At 43.4% G+C, this 22,078-nt stretch overlaps 1 protein-coding gene across 6 annotated transcripts in view; it reads left to right on the top strand.

Moving 5' to 3' along the window:
* The window catches only part of LOC137376957 (proline-rich protein 5-like), a 179,163-nt gene extending 158,625 nt beyond the window's left edge, over positions 1–20,538 (top strand). For 2 of the 6 annotated variants that reach the window (XM_068045952.1, XM_068045953.1), the window contains one exon: positions 19,515–20,538. In XM_068045952.1, the coding sequence (XP_067902053.1) occupies positions 19,515–19,888 (374 nt within the window). In that variant the 3' untranslated portion in view covers positions 19,889–20,538. Of the gene's footprint in view, positions 1–15,294; positions 15,429–19,514 lie in introns of all 6 variants that reach the window. The other 4 variants (XM_068045956.1, XM_068045954.1, XM_068045957.1 and 1 more) reach the window with 4 other exon arrangements.
* Positions 20,539–22,078: the final 1,540 nt, after the last annotated feature.

The following is a 22,078-nucleotide window of genomic DNA, read 5'->3' as shown; positions in this document are numbered from 1 at the left end:
TGAAGACACGTTCGCAGTGGTTACACAGCCTTTAACCGAAGCTCAAAAGTACATGTCAGCAGACCATATTACGCTCGAGCAATTAACACATCACATTCTGTATTAAAAATTCATATCGCCTTTGTTCCTGTGACCATGCACAGACAGCACCTTGTGGTTTATCAGAAATCTTCACCCTGCACATATCTTCCCCTTGTGTGCTGGCAGCTGCATCTGTGTTTGTGCAACTCCAGCCCGGTTAATCATGAAACTAGCTAATCTTAACCCTTTACTTGCCCTCTTCAGGGCTAATAAGAGGGAGGAACTTAAAACAATATCAGCAGAGAAAAGACATTCGAGAAACTTAAGGTACTAAAAACCGACAAATCCCCAGGACCTGGTGGCCTACATCCTAGGGTTCTAAAAGGGGTAGCTGCAGAGATAGTGGATGTGCCAGTTATGATTTTCAAAAACTCCTTAAATTCTAGAACGGTCCCGGAGGATTAGAAGTTAGAAAATGTAACACCGTTATTCAGGAAAGGAGGGTGAGAGAAAACAGGGAACTACAAGCCAGTTGGTGTGACAGCAGTTGTTGGCAAAGTATTGGAATCTATTATTAAGAAATTCTTAACAATGCACCAAAAAAATCATCGTATGATCTGACAGAGTTAACATGGTTGTATGAAAGGGAAATTGTGTTTGACAAATTTGAGTTTTTTGAGAATGTAACTGGTAGGGGAGACATTTGGTGTAGTGTACTTGGATTTCCAAAAGGCTTTCGCTAAGGTGATTAATCAAAAGATTAATGGTCAAGATAAGGACTTTCAGAGTTGGGGATAATATATTAGCATGGATGGAGGATGAGTTAAGGGACAGGAAGCAGAGAGTAGGGATAAACAGGGAATTTTCACGTTGACAGGCTTTAACTAGTAGAGTGCCCTAAGTATCAGTGCTGGGGCCTCAGCTATTTAAAATCTGTATTAATGACTTAGCTGAAGAGACAGAGAATAATGTATCTAAGTTTGCTGACGATACAAGGCTAGGTGGGAATGTAAGCTGTGAGGAGGGCACAACAAAGCTGCAAAGGGTTATAGACAGGTTAAGTGAGTGGGCAACAAAGTGGCAGATGGAGTTTAATGTGGGGAAGCTTGAAGTCATTCATTTTGGTTGTAAGAATAGAAAGGCAGAATTTTTTTAAAAGGTGTGAAACTTCTAAATGTTGGTGTTCAGCAACTTGGGTGTACTTGTACAAGCAGTGGCACCATGGTTAGCACCGTAGTCTCATAGCTCCAGTGACCCAGGTTCAATTCTGGGTACTGCCTGTGCAGAGTTTGCAAGTTCTCCCTGTGACCGTGTGGGTTTTTGCCGAGTGCTTCAGTTTCCTCCCACAGCCAAATACTTGCAGATTGATAGGTAAATTGGCCATTATAAATTGCCCCTGGTATAGGTAAGGGAATTAAGGAAAGGTGGGGATTTGGTAGGAATATGGGATTTATGTAGGATTAGTATAAATGTGTGGTTGATGATCAGCACAGACTTGGTGGGCCAAAGGCCCCGTTTCAGTGCTGTATCTCGAAATAAATAAATAAAAATAAACACAAAAGATTAGCATGCAGGTACACTAAGCAGTTAGGAAGGCAGATGGTATGTGGACCATTATTGCAAGGGGATTGCAGTACAAGAATAAGGAAGTCTTGCTACAATTGCATAGGGCTTTGGTGAGACCACACCTGTGTGCAGTTTTGGTCTCCATGTGTAAGGAAGGATATATTTGCATTGGAGGCAGGCCAGCGAAGATTCATCTTACGGATTCCTGAGATGAGAGGGTTGTCCTATGATGAGAGGCTAAGTAAATTGGGTTTATATTCTGTGGAGTTTAGAAGCATGAGAGGTGATCTCATTGAAACATTCAAGATTATGAAGGGGCTTGATGGGATAGACATTGAGAGGTTGTTTCCCCTGGCTGGGGAATCTAGAACACGGGGGCACAGCCTCGGGATAAGGAGTTGACCATTTAGGACTGAGATGAGGAGAAATGTCTTCACTCAGAGGGCTGTGAATCTTTGGAACTGTTTACCCCAGAGGGTTGTGGATGCTGCATTGTTGAGTAATATTTAAGGCTGAGATAGACAGATGTTTGGTCTCTCAGGGAATCAGGGGATTTGGGGAGGGGACAAGAAAGTGAAGTTGATGCAGAAGATCAGCCATGGTCATATTGAATGGCGCAACAGGCTCGAGGGGCTATATGGTCTACTCCCCTATTTCCCATGTTCTTAATGGAGAGGGAACATTGGTTGTAACCAAACCTGAAGATTGTTGCACTCTCTGCAACATATCTGGCCAGAGCCACTTTAGCAGAAAAAGCACTTATCCTGCTGCAGCCGGCTGCTCCCGCTTCCATTTTGCTGCCATGTTTCCCTTCTGTACTTTTTGGACTCTGTAACCCTTTTCATGTTTTTCCCAGTGATTTACATCAAATTACATAGAAATTACAGCATAGAAACAGGGCATTTGGCCCAGCTGATCCATGTCAGTGTTTATGCTGTACACGAGCCTCCTCTAGGTTATCTAAACCCATGGACATATCTTTCTATTCCTTTTTCCCTGATATGATTAACTAGCTTCTCCTTAAATGAGTCTATGCTATTTGCCTCATCTACTCCTTGTGGTAGCGAATTCCATGTTCTTACCACTCTCTGGGTGTAAAGAGGTTTCTCCTGAATTCCCCAATGGGTTTATTTGTGATCATGTTACATTTACGACCCCTTGTTATGGTTTCCAGCGCAAGCGGAAGCATTAGGGTCGACATTAAAACTTTCTCGTCCATCTTGGAGGATGAGAGGTTAAAAATTAATTGCAGAACGCATTCCCAACCCACTGCATACACGCCTGCCACCATTTGTACTGCAGCGAGTTGCACGACGTGCGTGTGTCCCACTGTGGACACTTCATTATAACATTTAAATCAGGCTCCCACTGTGCAGTTGGAAGCCTGATTTAAATTTAATGGTTGCTGGCTGCGTTTCCAGTGCCTGGGAAACATGGCAGCAAAATGGAAGCAGGAGCAAACGGCTGCAGCAGGATAAGTGCCTTTTCGACCTAAGCTTGTGAGCCAGAAGGAGCAAAAGTATGCACCCACCCCTCCCCCACCCCCCCTCATAGAAACCTTGTGCCGATTCCCAATCCCTGGCCTTCCTCACAATTCCACCCTTCAACCCCCAATCCTGCCCTCCCTCTCTCCTGATTCCCAATCTCCAACCCCCTCCCTCACCAACCCCCAATCCTACCCTCCCTCCCTCCTGATTCTCAGGCTTGACACCTGCCCTGCCCCCCACCAACGTCCAATCTTTCCTGATTGCCGGGGACCTTGGCTGTAACCTTCAAGCTTTAGGCTGCCGGGAGGGAAGCGGAATAAAAAAATGATAATGAGATCCTGCCATTGAGTTTGGCAAGAACTCTACACCGAGTTTTCCAGGTTTCCTGCCGCTCCCTTCCCATAAATATCAGAGCCATGTTCTCTCCACCTACCCGAATCAAATCCCAGCCAGTTCCAACCTGAAAGTTCAGGAAGCGATCCCAGGAATTTCCTTGCCATATCCAAATTCACAGTAGGAGTGCTGGAGTGAGGTAATTACAGGGAGCAAGATTCAAACCATGTTAACATCACGAGACAGTCAATGTCTGTAGTGATAGCTGATGGTGAGACAATAGAACACAAATAAAGAACTGGAAAAGAAATGCAGATCAAAGAGAGAGGGTAGGGGATGTGGTGCACTGGGAGGAAGTATGCTCAGCAACAAGAGGTTCTGTGAGAGAAACCCTCTGAGTTCCACACATGTTCCAGATTATTTCTGTCTCTCTTAAAGCAGATTCCTTAATTGCAAGGTTGTGTGCAGGCAAGTCATGGAAATATTTAGAGCAAGAATATTTCCAGTAAGAATGTTTTTCAGACACAAAATGTGGAATGAATGGAAAGCAAGGAAATTACACTAATGAAACCTTTGTGTCCATCAAACTCCTTTGTAATCTGTGGAGATCTGAAGATAAAGTCAGTAAAAACACATAACAGGGAGTGGTTTGAAGGCTGTGGTCTAATCTTGGAGTGCACATGGCCATTATAAACAACAGGAGCTTTGCTCGCATAGGTCTGAATAACATATCGAAATGACTAACTACTCCTTGGATATCAATTTATTCCACATGTAAATCATCTGAACCCCTCGATTAGATTCCAGCCTGTCACACTCCCAGTTGTCCATTATTCTATATATAAATCATCTGAACCTCCTGATTATTGATATATATTGTGAACAGCTGGGGCCCAAGAACTGATCCTTACAGTACCCCACTAATCACAGCCTGCCAATGCGAGACTGACCCGTTTATTCCAACTCTCTGTTTTCTGCCTGTTAATCAATCTTTAATCCATGCCGGTATATTACCTCCTATCCCATGTGCTTTACTTTTTCTAACCCACCTCCTGTGAAGGACTTTATCAAAACCTTCTGAAAATCCAAGTATACTATGTCCACCTACTCCCCTTTATCAATTCTGTTAGTAACATCCTCAAAAAACTCCAACAAGTTGGTTAAACATGATTTCCCATTCATAAATCCATGTTGACTATGCCCAATCACATCCATTATTATCCAAGTGTCCATTTATCACATCCTTAAGAATAGATTGTAGCATTTTCCCTACTACTGATGTAAGGCTAACAGGTCTGTAGTTCCTTGTTTTCTCTCTCCTTCCCTTCTTAAAAGTGGGGTGACATTTGCTGCATTCCAATCTGCAAGAACTGTTTCAGAATCTATAGAATTTATGAAGATGATCACCAGTGCATCCACTAACTCCATAGCTACCTCTGTGATGTAGAATATCAGGGCCTGGGGACTTATCAACCTTCAGCCCCATTAATTTATCCAATACAACATTCTTACTAATACTAATTTCCTTCAATTCCTCATTCTCCCTAGTCCCTTGGATCACTAATTCTGGGAGATTTCTTGTATCTTTCTCAGTGACGACAGACACAAAGTAATCATTTAGCTTCTCAGCCAGTTCTCTATTCCCTATTATAAATTCTCCTGACTCTGCTTGTAATAGACCCACATTTGTCTTAGCTAAACGTTTCCTTTTTATGTGCCTATAGAAGCTTTTACAATCCATTTTTTTTTGCTAGTTTACATTCATATTCTATTCGCCCTTTCTTTATCAGTTTCTTGGTCCTCCTTTGCTGTATTCTAAATTCCTCCCAATTCTAAGTTTTACTACTATTTCTGGAAACTTTATAGGCCTTTTCTTTTAATCTTATACAATCCTTAACCTCCTGTGTTAGCCACAGTTGACTGCCTTTACTTTTGGGGTTTATGTAAACTCATTTTAAAATAGCAAAACTCACTAAGGGAATGTCTCGATTTCTACACTCTGGCACACATTGCTTTCACTTGGGACACAAGCTCAGTGACATATTGAAAGTTGCTGGGCTTTTATTTCTATATAAATGTCACAATTCCGCTGTTATCCATTTGAAATCACATTGTTCCAGAACTTCTATTGAGGGGAAAACAGGCAAGAAAATCTAAGGCATGTCCAGACATCAGCAATGTAAGTTCCTCGTGAATACAAGAATACAGTGTCATGGGAGTTGAATAATATTGGAAAAAGAAGATGCTGCTGACCCACATACAATAGTTAGTAAATACAATATAACGGATAGCTTTAATTAACCTGAATCTATGATGAACTGTCTATGATTCCTTGACAAAATCCAAGCTGCATTTGCTGTTTCAAAAACTGTCAGGGAAAACATAGTAAAAATGTATTATGTCTTAATTACCATGTTCGAAACAGTCATTAACTGTTTTGCTTGCTGCAAATTGAATTAAAGTACAAGTTTAACAAGTATATCCAAGATCAGTAACTACAATGTGCATTATTTATTATCCAGTTTGAGGGCAGATAACCTGAGTGGCCAATGTCATTTGAAAGTTGTCTGTATCATACAATTACATTACGTTAAAGTTCACCTTTGCTAATAGGTGAGAGATTTGGCTTGGACATAAGTTGGTTAGTCTGGAGTACAATCTTACGGATAGTGACTAAACATTTTGTAACTGAATAATACATGCAGTAACAACTGCACAACTTTTTGCAGAAAAGCTTTTAGTTAATAATTTTCTTGTCAGAGCTGAATCGGAATCAACAGTGATAGACTGAGATACAGACATAAGTGAATTTATGAGAATTGCTTTATTGGGGGGGGGCAGGAATGAAGGGGGCTCTTTATTTGTAATTGTGTTTATCTAATTTTGTCACTAGCTTTGGCATTTTACCCATGAGAGATGCTGTTGTTTCTGTATTTTAGAATCCAGGACCTAGTTTAACAGCCTGTCAAGATGAATAAACTAATCTTAGCTACCTACCGTTAATCTCTCTGTCCCTTTATATCCCACTCTGCTTTTCTGTTTTACATGACTCTTCTGAAGTACTATCTGCTCCATCCTATAAAATTCTCCTGATTTAGAGATCACTGCCCTTTAGTTGGCTGCTGTGTCTTCAGACACATATTCCAAGCAGGTGGAGAAGTTGCACAAACATTTAACCCATCATGGGTTAAATTGTCTTGTGACAATAGCAGTGTGAGAAATGGTCCATCTTCCCAGTGCTGATTTTTCTACTGCCTCATCTCAATAACCACAATAACAATCCTCTCTTTGAGTTTCATGGTTTATTGCATGAATTTGCACTCCTGATACAGTGTGAATCCACAGAGGTCATCCGATAAGGTCCCTCTACCACCCCATGATATGGTGTAGCTAGCTCTATTCTGTCAACAAGAAGTAATTTGCATTCGCATTCCATACTATTTTGCCTGCTAGCTAGCTAATACTCTCCACTGATGTTTGTATGTGCAGCTACTTTATTTATAGGGAGAAATGTGTTTTAAATTGGTCAGTGTTTTGATAGTATTAGATTGGCTATACGCTTTATAGAGAGATTAATTGTGCCCATGTTTGTGGCTGAGTCAATAATTGTGTCAAATGTCCATGGTGCAACATGTTGGTGCCTGTCCCTGTGCAGGAGTTCCTCTGGATAGTGTCCTAGGCCCAACCATCTTCAGCTGCTTCATCAACGACCTCCAGTGGGGATGTTCACTGATGATTGCACAATGTTCAGTACCATTCACGACGACTCAGATAGTGAAGCAGCCTGTGTCCATCTGCAGCAAGACCTGAATGCCATTCAGGCTTGGGCTGATAAGTGGCAAGTAACATTCACGCCATACAAGTGCGAAGCAATGACCATCTCCAAAAAGAGAGAATTCAACCATCTCCCCTTGACATTCAATGGCATTACCATTGCAGATCCCCCACTATCAACATCCTGGGGTTTACCACTGTCCAGAAACTGAACTGGATCAGCCATAGTAAATACTGTGGCTATGAAAGCCAGTCAGAGGCTGGGAATTCTGTGGTGAGTAACCCACCTCCTGACCCTCCAAAGCCTGTCCACCATCTACAAGGCACAAGTCAAGAGTGTGTTGGAATACTCTCCACTTGCCTGGATGAGTGCAGCCCCAACAACACTCAGGAAGCTCGACACCATCCAGGACAATGCAGCCCGCTTGATTGGCACTCCATCCACCATTTTAAACATTCACTCCCTCCACCACCAGCGCACAGTGGCAGCAGTATGTACCACCTACAAGATGCATTGCAGCAACTCACCAAGGCTCCTTCAACAGCATCTTCCAAACCCACGTTCCCTTCCACCTAGAAGGACAAGGGCAGCAGATGTATGGGTAAACCATCACCTGCAAGATCCCCTCCAAGCCACACACCATCCTGACTTGGAAATATATCGCCATTCCTTCATTGTCACTGGGTCAATATCCTGGAACTCCCTCCCCAACAGCACTGTGGGTGTACCTACCCAAATGGACTGCAGCGGTTCAAGAAGGCAGCTCACCACCACCTTCTCAAGGGCAGTTAGGGATGGGCAATAAATGCTGGCCAAGCCAGCGATGCCCACATCCCATGAAAGAATAAAACACTCTAATTGGATACTGCATTCCCAAGAAATGAAATCAGAAAGTTTGTGTTACCATATATCTGAGACTTCTTCCTAAATCATGTCTTGGAGCAAGTTACGGTGCCCCTGGGCTGGGATATGAAGCACTGGGAGCAGAGTAGCCTTGAAAGCCTGGGAAAGATGCCCTCAGCTCATTCTGCGCCCCACCGATAACCATGTTATTATTAAAATCAAGGTGGTTGCAGGCTGATCAGGGGTTTGTTTATCTAGACACCTGGAGACTGCACCCAGCCACACTCTTGAAATTTGAGAGGTAATCAGGGATTCCTAACTGCTAAAGAGATCACTGATAACTTTTATTTCAGCTAAACTTTGTGGTCAAATTCTAAGAGGCCGTCAAGTCATTTGGGAAATGACTACTGGTTATCCTCTGGAAGTACATGGGGAGTAGCACAGGAGTAGCCTTGGCACTCATGTCATCAGCAGTTCTTTGCTGCCATGTAGCCTTAAGCAATTAAGAGTAGGCACTGCTTTCAGAAAACGAGTGTTGAAAATTCTGGCAAAGTCCATGGCACTCATGCAGGTACACTATGGCGAGGTGCATGGAAAGCATCTCAGCCTGCTGTATCTCCTGTGACTAGCTGTTTGGGTACACATCGTTAACCAGAGAATACAGGACCCTCCCCCCTCCCACTCTTGCCTAATTCCAATCCCATCGCTCTACTCTCCAGTGCTTCTACACAAACAGACTCTGCATCATATCACTCAGTTTCCCCATGAAGTGTAACATCCGCTCCCTTGGTCTCATTCCCACTCCGTTCATAACTACTCGTTTGTTCCTTTCAGCTCTTAATCATCAACATAGTCTCCTTGGCTCTTCCTCAGGCCTTGATTGCACTCCTTCAAAACCATTGCAATCTGCCCCTACTTAAAAAGTAACCCCCGCACCACCACACCACCCCCCCATCCCCGTCCTTCCTGTCTTCAAGGACCTATGATACACTTAGCTCTGTCGCCACTCTCCATTCAAGTCTTTCCAGGTTGCTACAGCATCTGTATGACTGCAGCCAAGACTCACATCTGTCTTGTTCTAGTTGTAGCCCCTTTTTCTCCTTCACCAGACAGAACTATTCTGTTTGTGTCAGTGGCTGGCATCTGTGACAGAAAGAGCCACAGTGAATGGAGGGTCTGACAGTGGTGATCATCATAGTTTTACCAAGTCATGTAAAGGTGGCTTGAAATACAGAGCAGTCATATTACTGGACGAAATCACATCAAACTATCCGGGGAAGCTTCATTTCTGAGATTTATAATCAAGCACAGCACAAGCAGTGCTCTTAAGATCAGCTGCATTAGGAAATTGATATCATATAACAATTTAATGGCTGTGGACAGAGGCAATAAGCTATTATTACAGGAAATGACAGCATGCCGCACCTCTGAGTAAATTGTGCAAAGGCAGTTTCAACCCATCACCTTTTGCTTTGCATCAGAAAAATACAAAGGAAGTGCTTAAGTGCGCATTATCAGAACTGACTTCCTCTTAATGAAGGAAGACTGTGATTTATTTTACTAAGTTATATGATTTTTTTAGATCTATTTCAATAATTGCTTCTAAAATAGGAATGTGCTGATACAGTTTCCGTTTTGGGTACTGTCACGTGTTCTTTGTGTTATCTTAAGCAACGCAGTGAGGTACGTGGATTGTGGATTCCAGTTCCTTGAAGATCTCTAACAGGTTTATTAACAGCTATACTAGTATATACAATACAGAACAAAGTATGTACAGAACCTTTGTCTAGGATGTTACAGTGCAGAGTGACTGTGGCTTCTAGTAACATGACTATGTTCTGGTGCTTAGCTATTAGCATACTGAGTTCTTAAAGGGACATCACTCTTGAAGCGATCATACAACATTCCCTTTCTTTCCAAAGAGAAGTCTCATACGCTATAAGTAAAAATACATAAAATTGGACAATATCAATATTAGTTATACAGAGATAGAGATTATAAAATTTACAAGTATGAGGATAGGGATTGTGGAATCTACGAGTGCAGAAGCTTAAGAGTCCATATATCATTTCAATGATTTGATAACTCTGCCAGATCTTGTTACGTATAACCTTCTGGGGATGTGCCTTTCACCCTTGGCTGTTTTTGGTTTGCAGCCATGTTGTCAGTGTTGGTCCATCACACCTTCTTCGTCGGAGTGTGTTCTTTTGAGTCTGCTGTGCGCAATTGGAGTATTGCACACTTCTCTTAATTGGCTTTGGTTCCTTCTCAACACCACTCCGTTAGATGTTGTAACCTTGTAAGACCTAGGCTCACTGCATACTTTAGATACCTCTGCGGGTAACCATGTTCTTATTGTAGGGTGTATGACCCTGACCTTTTGTCCTATGTGTAGGTGAGGTAGTTCCGCCCCTGCATGTCAGTCATGCACCATCTTCATTCTCCCTTGGTTTTCGAGCACTGTTTCCTGCATCTCGGAGAATTTGGACAGATGATGGCTTGGCAGAATTGTTCGCACTTGTCTGCTAAACATGATCTCTGCTGGTGGCGGTAAGCCCATATACATTGGTATAGCTCTGAGGTGGAGCATGGCAACACAAAAATCTTGTTTCATTGTCCTACACTGCAGGATAAGTAATTTAAATGTGTGATCCATTCGCTTGGCAGGACCATTAGATCTAGGGTAATGTGGCAAGGACGTCACATGGTTTACACCCCATTTAGCGCACATATCCCTGAAAGGTCTGCCCGTATACTGTGGCCCATTGTCCAAAATAATTTCTTCTGATGCACCGAATAGACTGAATATAGCACTCAATGTGTCTGCGATGGTCTCACTTGAAGTGTCTTTTACTTGTTTGACAATTGGAAATTTGGAGAAATAATTCATGACTAAGATAAAGCCATTAACAGTAAAGAGATCAGTGGCAATTTTGGAGCAAGGGACTGATGGTATTGCGTGAGTGTGTAAAGGTTCTTCACGTTGTTGTGGCTGGTAGCTCTGGCATGCCTCACACGTCCTCACTAACTTTTCAATGTCACTGTTGATTCTTGGCCAATAAGTAGTGTCTCATGCCAGTCGTCTTGTTCGCTCTATGCCCATATGGCCTAGGTAAAGTTGTGACAAGATGTCCTGTCGGAGAACTTTGGGCACAATCACTTGTTTTCCTTTGTAGGTGACGCCTCTTGAGATACCAGGTTCATCTCTATAAGAATGTGAGGGTTTCTGGCACCTCTTTTACTGTATCAGGCGAACCTTCTATGATGACTCTCCACAGTACATTCAGTTGTGGGTCATTGGCTGTTTCTGATTTTAGTTGGTCACATTTGTGCTGACCAAAATGCAATAAATCAATTTAGAGCACGTCTTCCACCTTGATAAACAAAGAGAACAAAGAACAAAGATAATTACAGCACAGGAACAGGCCCTTCGGCCCTCCAAGCCTGCGCCGATCCAGATCCTCTCTCTAAACATGTCGCATATTTTCTAAGGTTCTGCATCTCTTTTCTTCCTGCCCATTCATGTATCTGTCTAGATACATCTTAAAAGACTCCATCGTGCCCGCATCTACCACCTCCGCTGGCAATGCGTTCCAGGTGCCCACCACCCTCTGCGTAAAGAACTTTCCACGCATATCCCCCCCTAAACTTTTCCCCTTTCACTTTGAACTCGTGTCCTCTAGTAATTGAAACCCCCACTCTGGGGAAAAAGCCTCTTGCTATCCACCCTGTCTATACCTCTCATGATTTTGTACACCTCAATCAGGTCCCCCCTCAACCTCCGTCTTTCTAATGAAAATAATCCTAATCTACTCAACCTCTCTTCATAGCTAGCGCCCTCCATACCAGGCAACATCCTGGTGAACCTCCTCTGCACCCTCTCCAAAGCATCCACATCCTTTTGATAATGTGGCGACCAGAACTGTACGCAGTATTCCAAATGTGGCCGAACCAAAGTCCTATACAACTGTAACATGACCTGCCAACTCTTGTACTCAATGCCCCGTCCGATGAAGGAAAGCATGCCGTATGCCTTCTTGACCACTCTATTTACCTGCGTTGCCACCTTCAGGGAACAGTGGACCTGAACACCCAAATCTCTCTGGACATCAATTTTCCCCAGGACTTTTCCATTTACTGTATAGTTCACTCTTGAATTGGATCTTCCAAAATGCATCACCTCGCATTTGCCCTGATTGAACTCCATCTGCCATTTCTCTGCCCAACTCTCCAATCTATCTATATTCTGCTGTATTCTCTGACAGTCCCCTTCACTATCTGCCACTCCACCAATCTTAGTGTCGTCTGCAAACTTGCTAATCAGTCCACCTATACTTTCCTCCAAATCATTAATGTATATCACAAACAACAGTGGTCCCAGCACGGATCCCTGTGGAACACCACTGGTCACACGTCTCCATTTTGAGAAACTCCCTTCTACTGCTACTCTCTGTCTCCTGTTGCCCAGCCAGTTCTTTATCCATCTAGCTAGTACACCTTGGACCCCAAGCGCCTTCACTTTCTCCATCAGCCTGCCATGGGGAACCTTATCAAACGCCTTACTGAAGTCCATGTATATGACATCGACAGCCCTTCCCTCATCAATCAACTTTGTCACTTCCTCAAAGAATTCTATGAAGTTGGTAAGACATGACCTTCCCTGCACAAAACCATGTTGATGTCCATGCTGTCTACTTGTAGATCCAGTGGAAGTTCTTCATTCTTGCTCGCGTTTGGCAATCTGTTCAGTGTATCCGAGGTGACCATTTTGTTACCCAGTTTATAGCAGATGTCGAAGTCGTACCCCTGTACTTTCACTAAGAGTCACTGTAGTCGAGGTGGTGCATTTGTCAATGGTTAGCGCCAGATCATCTCCAGTGGTTTGTAGTCGATTTCCACCGTGAACTACTTACCGAACAGGTCGGTGTGTAACCTTGTGATCCCAAACGACAGAGCAAGTGTTTCACGCCCTTTGTTTGAGTAATTGGATTGTGCAGAGGATAAACACTTGGATCTGAATGCAATTGGTTTGCCATCCTGCAGGATGCATGCTCCCAGCCCTTTCTGTGAGGCGTCAACTTCCAGGATTGTCTTCTTCCTTGGATCATAGTACTGCAGAGTACAGGTTTATGCTGACAATGCTTGTTTGAGAGACTCAGACATATCCTGATGGTCCTCCTGCCATACAAATGGTATGTCTTTTTTAAGAGCTCTCTCAGCAATGATGATGCTTTGTCAGACAAATTTAAAATGTATGGTGCCAAGAAGTTGAAAAATCCAAGATGTCTCTGTAGATCTTCCTTACCTTGTGGAGTAGGCATATGCCTTACATCTTCGACTTTGCCTAGGTCAGGACAGATTCCACAATCTGAATAGATGGAAACAAAGAAATTGATCTGACTTACATTCATCTGGCATTTCTTGCTGTTAAAAACGAGCCCTTTGCGACGAGCTACTGCCATCAATGAATGAAGATTTCGATCATGCTCTTCTTTGGTTTTGCCCATTACCACAATATCATCAGCAATGTATATACATCCAGGCATGTTTTCTATAATTCTATCCATATGCTGCTGAAACAGATCTTGACTGACAGATAAGCCGAAGGGTAGTCTCTGGAAGCAATATCTTCCAAATGGTGTCCTGAAGGTGGTGACTTCCTGAGATTCCTTAGCTAGGTGTACCGACCAATATCCATGTATAGCATCCAACGTGGAGAAGCTTTTGGCTCCTGTGAACTTGGGATTCAATTCCCGTAGTGTTGGAATCTTGTGGGGGCATCTCTTTAGGGAGAGATTTAGACGCCTAGGATCCAGACATACACTGATTGCTCCATCCTTCTTCAGTACACATGTAATTGAGCTGCAGCAGTCTGTGTGATGGTGCACATGATGGATAATGCCATTGCGTTCCATGTCATCCAACTCGCACTTACGTTTTTCTTGAATGTGCAGGCTGCACTTTCCGGGAGGGTCAATTGACAGAATTGCATCCTCTCTGAGGTGCAGTACGGCATCGCGTTTAAAATCTCCTGTGGCATCAAACCTGTCCTGGTACATTTGTTGTAGGTTGTGGACTGACTCAATGTGGGTACCCTTGGTTTCTTCTGCTGCAGTGGGTACCTTGGTGACCTCATGGATGGACACAATGTTGGGGTCCTTGCACACTGATAGTCCAGCCACTGCTGGTCCATCGTGTCTACCAGGTAAAATATTTGTGGTTTCCATGCCGACTTGCCATAGCTGCATTGCATTGTTAATGTGCCATTGCAAGGGATGGGTGACCCATTGTATGCTGTTAGCTTTGCAGTTGTCGGTTGTATCATTAATTTCCAACGAACCCGGTACATATCCTTCAGGATTCAGACTGGTAGGATATTTGCTCTAGTGTCAGTCCTAATCCTGAGTGTGTGTTTGCCAGCTTTCTTTGGGCACATGGTGTTAATAGTAGCAAAAGCTTCCAGTTGTTTGACTTTATCAACACAATGTGTCAGGATTACAATGAGAAATGCCTGCTTGTCTTCTGGCTGAGAATCGTTCCACTCTGACTCTTGTCCCAGGTTTATTTCGCTGTTCTTTCTTTTGGGCCTCCTTATCTCGAGAGACAATGGATACGCGCCTGGAGGTGGTCAGTGGTTTGTGAAGCAGCGCCTGGAGTGGCTATAAAGGCCAATTCTGGAGTAACAGGCTCTTCCACAGGTGCTGCAGAGAAATTTGTTTGTTGGGGCTGTCGCTGTGGACTTCGTATATTGGCTTGCATTTACGCAGATCTCTGGAGCTCCTTGCTGCTATTGCCCTATTGCTGTGCCTGTCTTCTATTTGTTTGTGTCCTATTATGACTTCTGGCTGTGTCTTTGGTGCCAGATCTCTCGCATCGACGGGCCCAACGTCCTTTTGCACCACACGCCTTGCACAGGTCTTGAAATGCAGGACAACTTCGCAGTGAGTGGGACAAACTACACTTACCACTCAGCTTGCTTGCTTTTTGCGATCTGGTTATCGTGCCAATTCTGTCGGCTGCAACTAGTGCTTGCAGATCCTATTGTCCATCTACAATGCCATCTTCTAGCAGCGCATCAATGCTCTGACCTTTCTTTTTTCCCCAAGAGGTCTTTTTGAAACACTTCAATAGGCATTGAGACAATCACCAGCTCCATTATTCGCTCCGCCAACTCAATTTCTGAAAAATCGCATTCGTTGCCCTTACTATGACATTTATCAGCCTGAGAGGGGAATTGGGCTTTTCCCATTTTTTTTCTCTCTCCCACAGAGGCTTCAATTTTCCAAGCACTTCAAAGCCTTTTCTCTCAACCAGGATACCTCGACCGTCGGCACAATGACTCACCTGACCACAGGAATCTATTTGCAGCCTGTCGTTCAGTGCTCTGTCTCCCACAGCTGGAGGTAAGTTTTTTCTTCTTTCCACTGTTTAGGACAGTGTTTCTTTCACTCTTTTCAGGTACTTGTTTTTAAGTTTTTTCACTGGTTTGCTGTTTTGCCCATGGTCTTCAAGGTTATAGCTTGTCTTTTCACCACAGCTGCCACCATGTCATGTGTTCTGTGTGTTATCTTCAGCAACACAATGAGGTATGTGGATTCCAGTTCCTTGAAGATCTCTAACTGGTTTATTCACAGCTAAACTAGTATATACAATACAAAGCAAACTATATACAGAACCTCTGTCTAGGGTGTTACAGTGCAGAGTTACTATGGCTTGTAGTCACAAGACGACATCCTGGTACTTAGCTATTAGCATACTGAATTCTTAAAGGGACATCACTCTTGAAGCAATCATACAACAGGTGCAATTGGCAATCTGGGTGCAAATTGCACTCAAAATTGCACCAGTTTTTTGAGAAGTATTTTATTCGCTCCAGTTTTCACTCAAATTCATTTGCATATTGGCAAATGTAAAATATGCCATGAACCTCCGCAAGCAGGCAGGGTTTGAAAACTTTGAAATTTGCTTTAAAAATATTCCTCAACATAAGAAATAGGAGCAAGAATAGGCCAGACAACACCTAGAGCTTGCTCCACCATTCAATAAGATCATGGCTGATCTGATCTTGGCCTCAATTCCACTTCCTGCCTATTCCCCATAACACTTGACTCTCAGAGAGTTCAAGAATTTGTCTGTCTCAGCCTTGAATATATTCAATGATCCTGCCACCACTGCTCTCAGGAGTAGAGAATTCCAAAGATTAACGACCCACTGAGAGAAGAAATTCCTCCTCATCTCTGTCTTAAATGGGTGACCCCTTATGCAGAAACAATGAACCCTAGTTCTAGATTCCCCACGAGGGGAAACATCCTCTCAGTACTGACCATGTCAAGCCCCTCAGAATGTTATATCTTTCTATTAGAACACCTTTCATTCTTCTAAACTCCAATGGGTATAGGCCCAACCTGCTGAACCTTTCCTCAGAAGACAACCCCTTCATCCCAGGAATCAACATAGTGAATGTTCTCTGAACTGCTTCCAATGCAAGTTTATCCCTCCTTAAGTAAGGAGACCAAAACAATTCGCAGTGCTCTATGTGCAGTCTCACCAATGCCCTGTACAGTTGTAGCAAGACCTCCCAACTTTTATACTCCATCCCCCGAGCAATAAAGTCCAACATTACATTTGTCTTCCTAATTAGTTGCTGTGCCTGCATGCAAACTGTTTGTGATTCATATACGAGGACACCCAGATCCCTCTGTACCGCAGCATTCTAGTCTCGCTCCATTTAAATAAGATATTACTTTTTTATTCTTCCTACCAAGTGGATAACATCACATTTTCCCACATTATACTCCATCTGCCAGTTTTTTGTCCACTTACTTATCCTATCCATATCTCTTTGCAGATTCTTTGACTGGGAATTTAATCCCAGTGGCAGGGCACTCTTTGGCAGGCAGGAAGGCGGGGTAAGACCCCACCTCAGCCGTCCGTCGGACCTGCATTGCAATTTCACAGTGGGCAGCCAATAAACTGCCAGCTTTCGGGGACACCGTCCCTTTAAGGAACGAGCTGTCCACCTCCAAAGCTGCTGGCCAATCGGAGGTCCGGCAGCTCCACCAGCAGCACCACCAGGAGCAATGATCACTGCTTGTATTACAGGAGGTGGAGGAAACCCTAGGATGCAGGGTCACTGAGGCTAGTCAGGCAGGCCCCGGCAATGGGATTGAGGGATGGGTGGTTGGATTGCCCTCAAAGGCTGGACCCCAAACCCCTCCCCCATCCCACCCAGAGCCCACTAGGAGGTCGGCCTCTCCATGCAGCAGTGGGCCCCTCCATCTTCAGTAAAATCGGAGCAGAGGTGGGAGGCTACCCTTAAGTGGCCATTAATTGGGCCGGGGCCTCAATTGGCCTGGGGCGGGAAGGCTATCTTTGGTCTTCCTGCCCGGACAAAATTGCACGGGGCCAGAACAACGTCAGGTATGTCACCCCTTGCCATTTTGTGTATCCTCCCTCCTCCATTGCCATCTGTCCTCCCCACAACTTGCTTTCCTATCTATCTTTGTATTATCAGCAAATTTCCTACAATACACTCAGTCCCTTCATTCAAGTCATTAATATAAATTGAAAATAGGTGAGGCCCCAGCACTGATCCCTGTGGCACTCCCACTAGTTACAGTTTGACAATCTGAAAAAGACCCACTGATCCTGACTCTCTGTTTCTTGTTAGTTAGCCAACCCTCTATCCATGCTAATACATTATTCCCAACACCATGAGCTCTTATCTTATGTAGTAACCTTTTATGTGGCACCTTAACAAACGCCTTTTGGAAATCCGAATACAATACATCTACTGGTTCCCCTGCTTGTTACATTCTCAAAGAACTTTAATAAATTGGTTAAACGCAATTTCCTTTTCACAAAACCATGTTGACTCTGCCTGATTGCATTGTGATTTTCTAAATGTCCTGCTACTGCTTCCTCAATAATGGACTCCAGCATTTTCCCAATGACAGATGTTAAGCTAACTAGCCTATAGTTTCCATGCATTCTGTCTCCCTCCTTTTCTTGAATAGGGGTGTTACATTTGCGGTTTTCCAAAAAGTTGGGGCCTTTTCAGAATCCAGGGAATTTTGGAAGATTAATGACATATGTAAGAGTGGGAACTTGGTGCAGTTTGACTAATACTGCTGAAAATGGGTTTTTCACAAAGAATAAGCATTTTTAATCACTGTGTCAATCCACTACCTGTTAGTAACCAGATTTTAAATTAGTGAAAATGGCTTTTCAATACAGTAGTCTGATACAGTAGTCAGCTTCTTAGTAAACTAGAAAGAAATTCAAAGCTTTTAGTTGTGCCTATTAGTATCCTTGCACCCAAAAGAACCAACTTAATTTTTAGAGCCTCCTCGAAGACCAGCAAATGGCTGCAATTAGTGACAGTGATTAATTTGATAAGGGACATGGCCAGGTTTGTGGGCAGGGCCAGCTACTAACCCAGTGTTTTTTTAAACTAGCACAACAGAATGTGGAAACTTGATTTGTGCAAAACGCAATATGTGCTTACAATTCCCTGATTTTTACACCAATAGCAGGAATTGTGCTGCAACAAAGTGCAACTGAGTGGAAACTCAACCCCACGGACTTCTAAAAGTTGAACTAAAAGCTTTACTCCATACTAAGCAGTATATTCATTCCTTCCATTATGTTAGTTGCTCTTTTTTTCATTTTATTTCTGTATCTGTTTCTTCGTGGTGCTTCTTCCTTTTTGCACTGTTAGTTGTCATGTTGTTTTGGGGTAAGTTCAGCAATCTCATGCTGAAAGGCAGCATAGGTCACTGATGTGGATCACTGATGTTAGTCACTGCTCTGTGCTCCCTTTGGGCACTGCTCCCCATTGGTAGCATGAAACTCTAGCAAGGCTGACATTTATTGCCCATCCCTAATTAACCTTGTACAACTGAGCAGTTCGCTAGGCCACTTCTGAAGGCAGTTAAGAGTCAACCATGTGAGCATGGACTGGAGTCAAACATAGACCAGACCGGGTAAGTATAGCAGGTTTCCTCATTAGTGAGTTAGTTGACTTAATGCAATTATCTGACAGCTTCATGGTCACTTTTACTGATCCTAGCTTTTTATCACCAGCTTTTTAAAAACTGAATTCAATTTCTCACACTGCCATGGTGAGTTTTAAGCTCATGTCCTCTGGACTATTAGACCACGCCTCAGGATTACTACAACAAAAACAAGAAATGCTGGAATCACTCAGCAGGTCTGGCAGCATCTGTGGAAAGAGAAGCAGAGTTAACGTTTCGGGTCAGTGACCCTTCACCCGTTCCGAAGAAGGGTCACTGACCCGAAACGTTAACTCTGCTTCTCTTTCCACAGATGCTGCCAGACCTGCTGAGTGAATCCAGCATTTCTTGTTTTTGTTTCAGATTTCCAGCATCCGCAGTATTTTGCTTTTACCTCAGGATTACTAGTCCAGTAATATAACCACTACACCACTGTGCCTATAATGTACAAATGGCTGTGTTTTTCTTCCCCAGGTGGAAGATTTGCTGGTCCTAGAACAAAGGTGGTTGATTTCATGAGCGACGAATGTGAGATAAATGCATCCAATGAAACTATGCTGACGCCCTTAATTGAGCAGGAAGGTGAGGCCTACTTAGAGAAATGTGGGAGCGTCCGACGTCACACGGTGGCCAATGCACCCTCTGAGCTTGAGCTTTTGGCTATGACTTCCATGTTGCACCCTGGGATGGTGGAAGAACCAGACACCGAAGACAAATGTCTACTGATGCCACCTAACCTTAACCACAGACACTATTCTAGTGAGCCAAACATCCCAGAACCTCAGTCTGAGGTGATGGTGGTCTCTCTGCAGGAGTCTTCTGACATTAAGTGTACAGCACTTGGCTAGATCACTAAGTCATTGTTTTGTTTTAGGCACATCGTTAGTATTCCCGGATGGGAATAATCCCATGAGTCCTATAACGGAGTCAAACTGTGAAATGACACTGAACAAACAAACCTCATTCAAGCTGGTCATGTGTATTGGACTACCCTTCTAACCCACACCTTTTCTGTGATCAACTGGATATACCTCAGAAATCGCAACACAGTGCCAGCAGAAAGGATGAAAGAATATGATAATATGTTGGGACACCAGATGCCCTGGTGAAAATAAAGTTTGAAAGAGAAGAATTCCAGCAGCAGTAAGTTTGCACTAAAGATATCTAAGGATTGAGACAAGTCCTGAACTTTGAAACCTGAGATTTCAGTATACCGGCAGCGTTGTTTAAATACTGGATATTGATTCTGTCCCTCTTGTCTCTGCCAGCAAACCATTGGTTTTAATCAGACTGCTGGCCAGAAATGTCATCGCTTCCATTCACGGTCAGTCAGCCTTTTACAGACATCTTGACAGAAGTATTTTCAAATGGGATTTCCAAATCAAAGTGAGCTTTGTAACTTTGGGGCAGGGTTTCACCTACCCACTGTGTGTGATGAAATGTGTTATGTTTCTCATTCTTTATAAACAAATTTTTGATTATTCTTTTACTGAGGGAATCAGGAGCAGTGCTGATCTTCATAGTATGTCCTGAGAATGTACAAACACATCGGAATATGTGTCTGTACTGCAGGGACAATGCCAACCCATCAGGTTAAATCCTGAACTTGAAGGATAATGGTTACACTGGAATAAATCCTAAACTGCAGGGCCTTTTAAAGTCAGCTCATTTTACCTCTCAACCATAGTTCTGACATTGGTTGCATTTAACTTTAACTGATTTAGCTGTTCTGCTACTTCCTCCACAGAAGCTTTTTTCAAACTTAACCCTGCTGCCTCAGGAGCAGGTTTCTTTTTTTGTTTTTACAAATAAACTGTGGATTATTTTTGTGAAAACTCATTAACTTGTAGCCTCCCTGAAGCAGTAGAAAAATTCAGCTCTGAAAAGAGAAGGATGAAGCTCGGAGGCTGAACGTTTACTGTTCTACAGCAGTGTGATCCAAAATAGAGGGAATTGGCAAAGCAAGTATCAGTGGGTGACACAAATTAGCAGTGATGAGTCACGCAGTGCAGACGGTGAGAGAAATCAGTTCACATAGCCATGTGCAAATCGGCAAAGGAATAAGCAGATTTGGAAGGCTGAAGGACTGGTGTGGGAAAGTGGGGTTCCATTTCATAGGACACTGTCACCAGTACTGGGACAGGAAGAATCATGTTGGGACGGGCTCCACCTGAAGCAGACCGGGACCAGGGTCCTAGCGGGAAGGATAAATAGGGCAGTCACACAACAAAAACAACTTGTATTCATATAGCACCTTTAACATAATAAAACATTCCAAAGCGCTTCACAGAGGCATTATGAAACAAAAATATGAAAGCGAGCCACAGAAGGAGATATTAGGGCATATGGCCAACAGCTTGGTCAAAGAGGTAGATTTTTCAGGAATATCTTAAAGAAGAAAGAAAGACTTGTATTTAAAAAGAGGTTTCACGATCATCAGAACTTTCAAAGTGCTTTACAGCCAGTGAAGTACTTTATGAAACGCAGTCACTGTTGTAATATAGGAAATGTAGTAGCTAATTTGTACACAGCAAGCTCCTACAAACAGCAAAGTGATAATGAGCAGATAACCTGTTTTTGTGATGTTGATGGAGGTTGAAATATTGCCCAGGACACGGGGATAACTCCCCTCCTCTTCTTCAAAATAGTGATATAGGATCTTTTACATCCACCTGAAAGGGTTGTGGGGGGGATCTTGGCTTAATGTCTTACCAGAACGACAGCACCGCTGACAGTGCAGCACTCCCTCAGTTACTGCACTCAAATGTCAGCCTTGATTTTTATGCTCAAATCCCGAAGTGGGGCTTGAACTAGCACCTTGTGATTCAAGCCCAGCAGTGCTACCGACTGGGCCACGGGGGAGAGCAAGGTGGAGCGGCACTGTTTTAGGGAGGGAATTCCAGAGCTTAGGGCCTAGGTGGCTGAAGACACGGCAACCAGTGATGGAGCAATTAAAGTCGGGGATGCTCAAGAGGCCGGAATTAGACACCGCGAGCATTTTAAACGAGTAAATGGGATAGGTAGTATAAATAATAAGT

The sequence above is a fragment of the Heterodontus francisci genome, chromosome 14, assembly GCF_036365525.1.
Source record: "Heterodontus francisci isolate sHetFra1 chromosome 14, sHetFra1.hap1, whole genome shotgun sequence".
Lineage (NCBI taxonomy): Eukaryota > Metazoa > Chordata > Chondrichthyes > Heterodontiformes > Heterodontidae > Heterodontus > Heterodontus francisci.
Note: the sequence above shows the minus strand (reverse complement) of the source record. Positions and strands in the feature narration are given on the sequence as shown.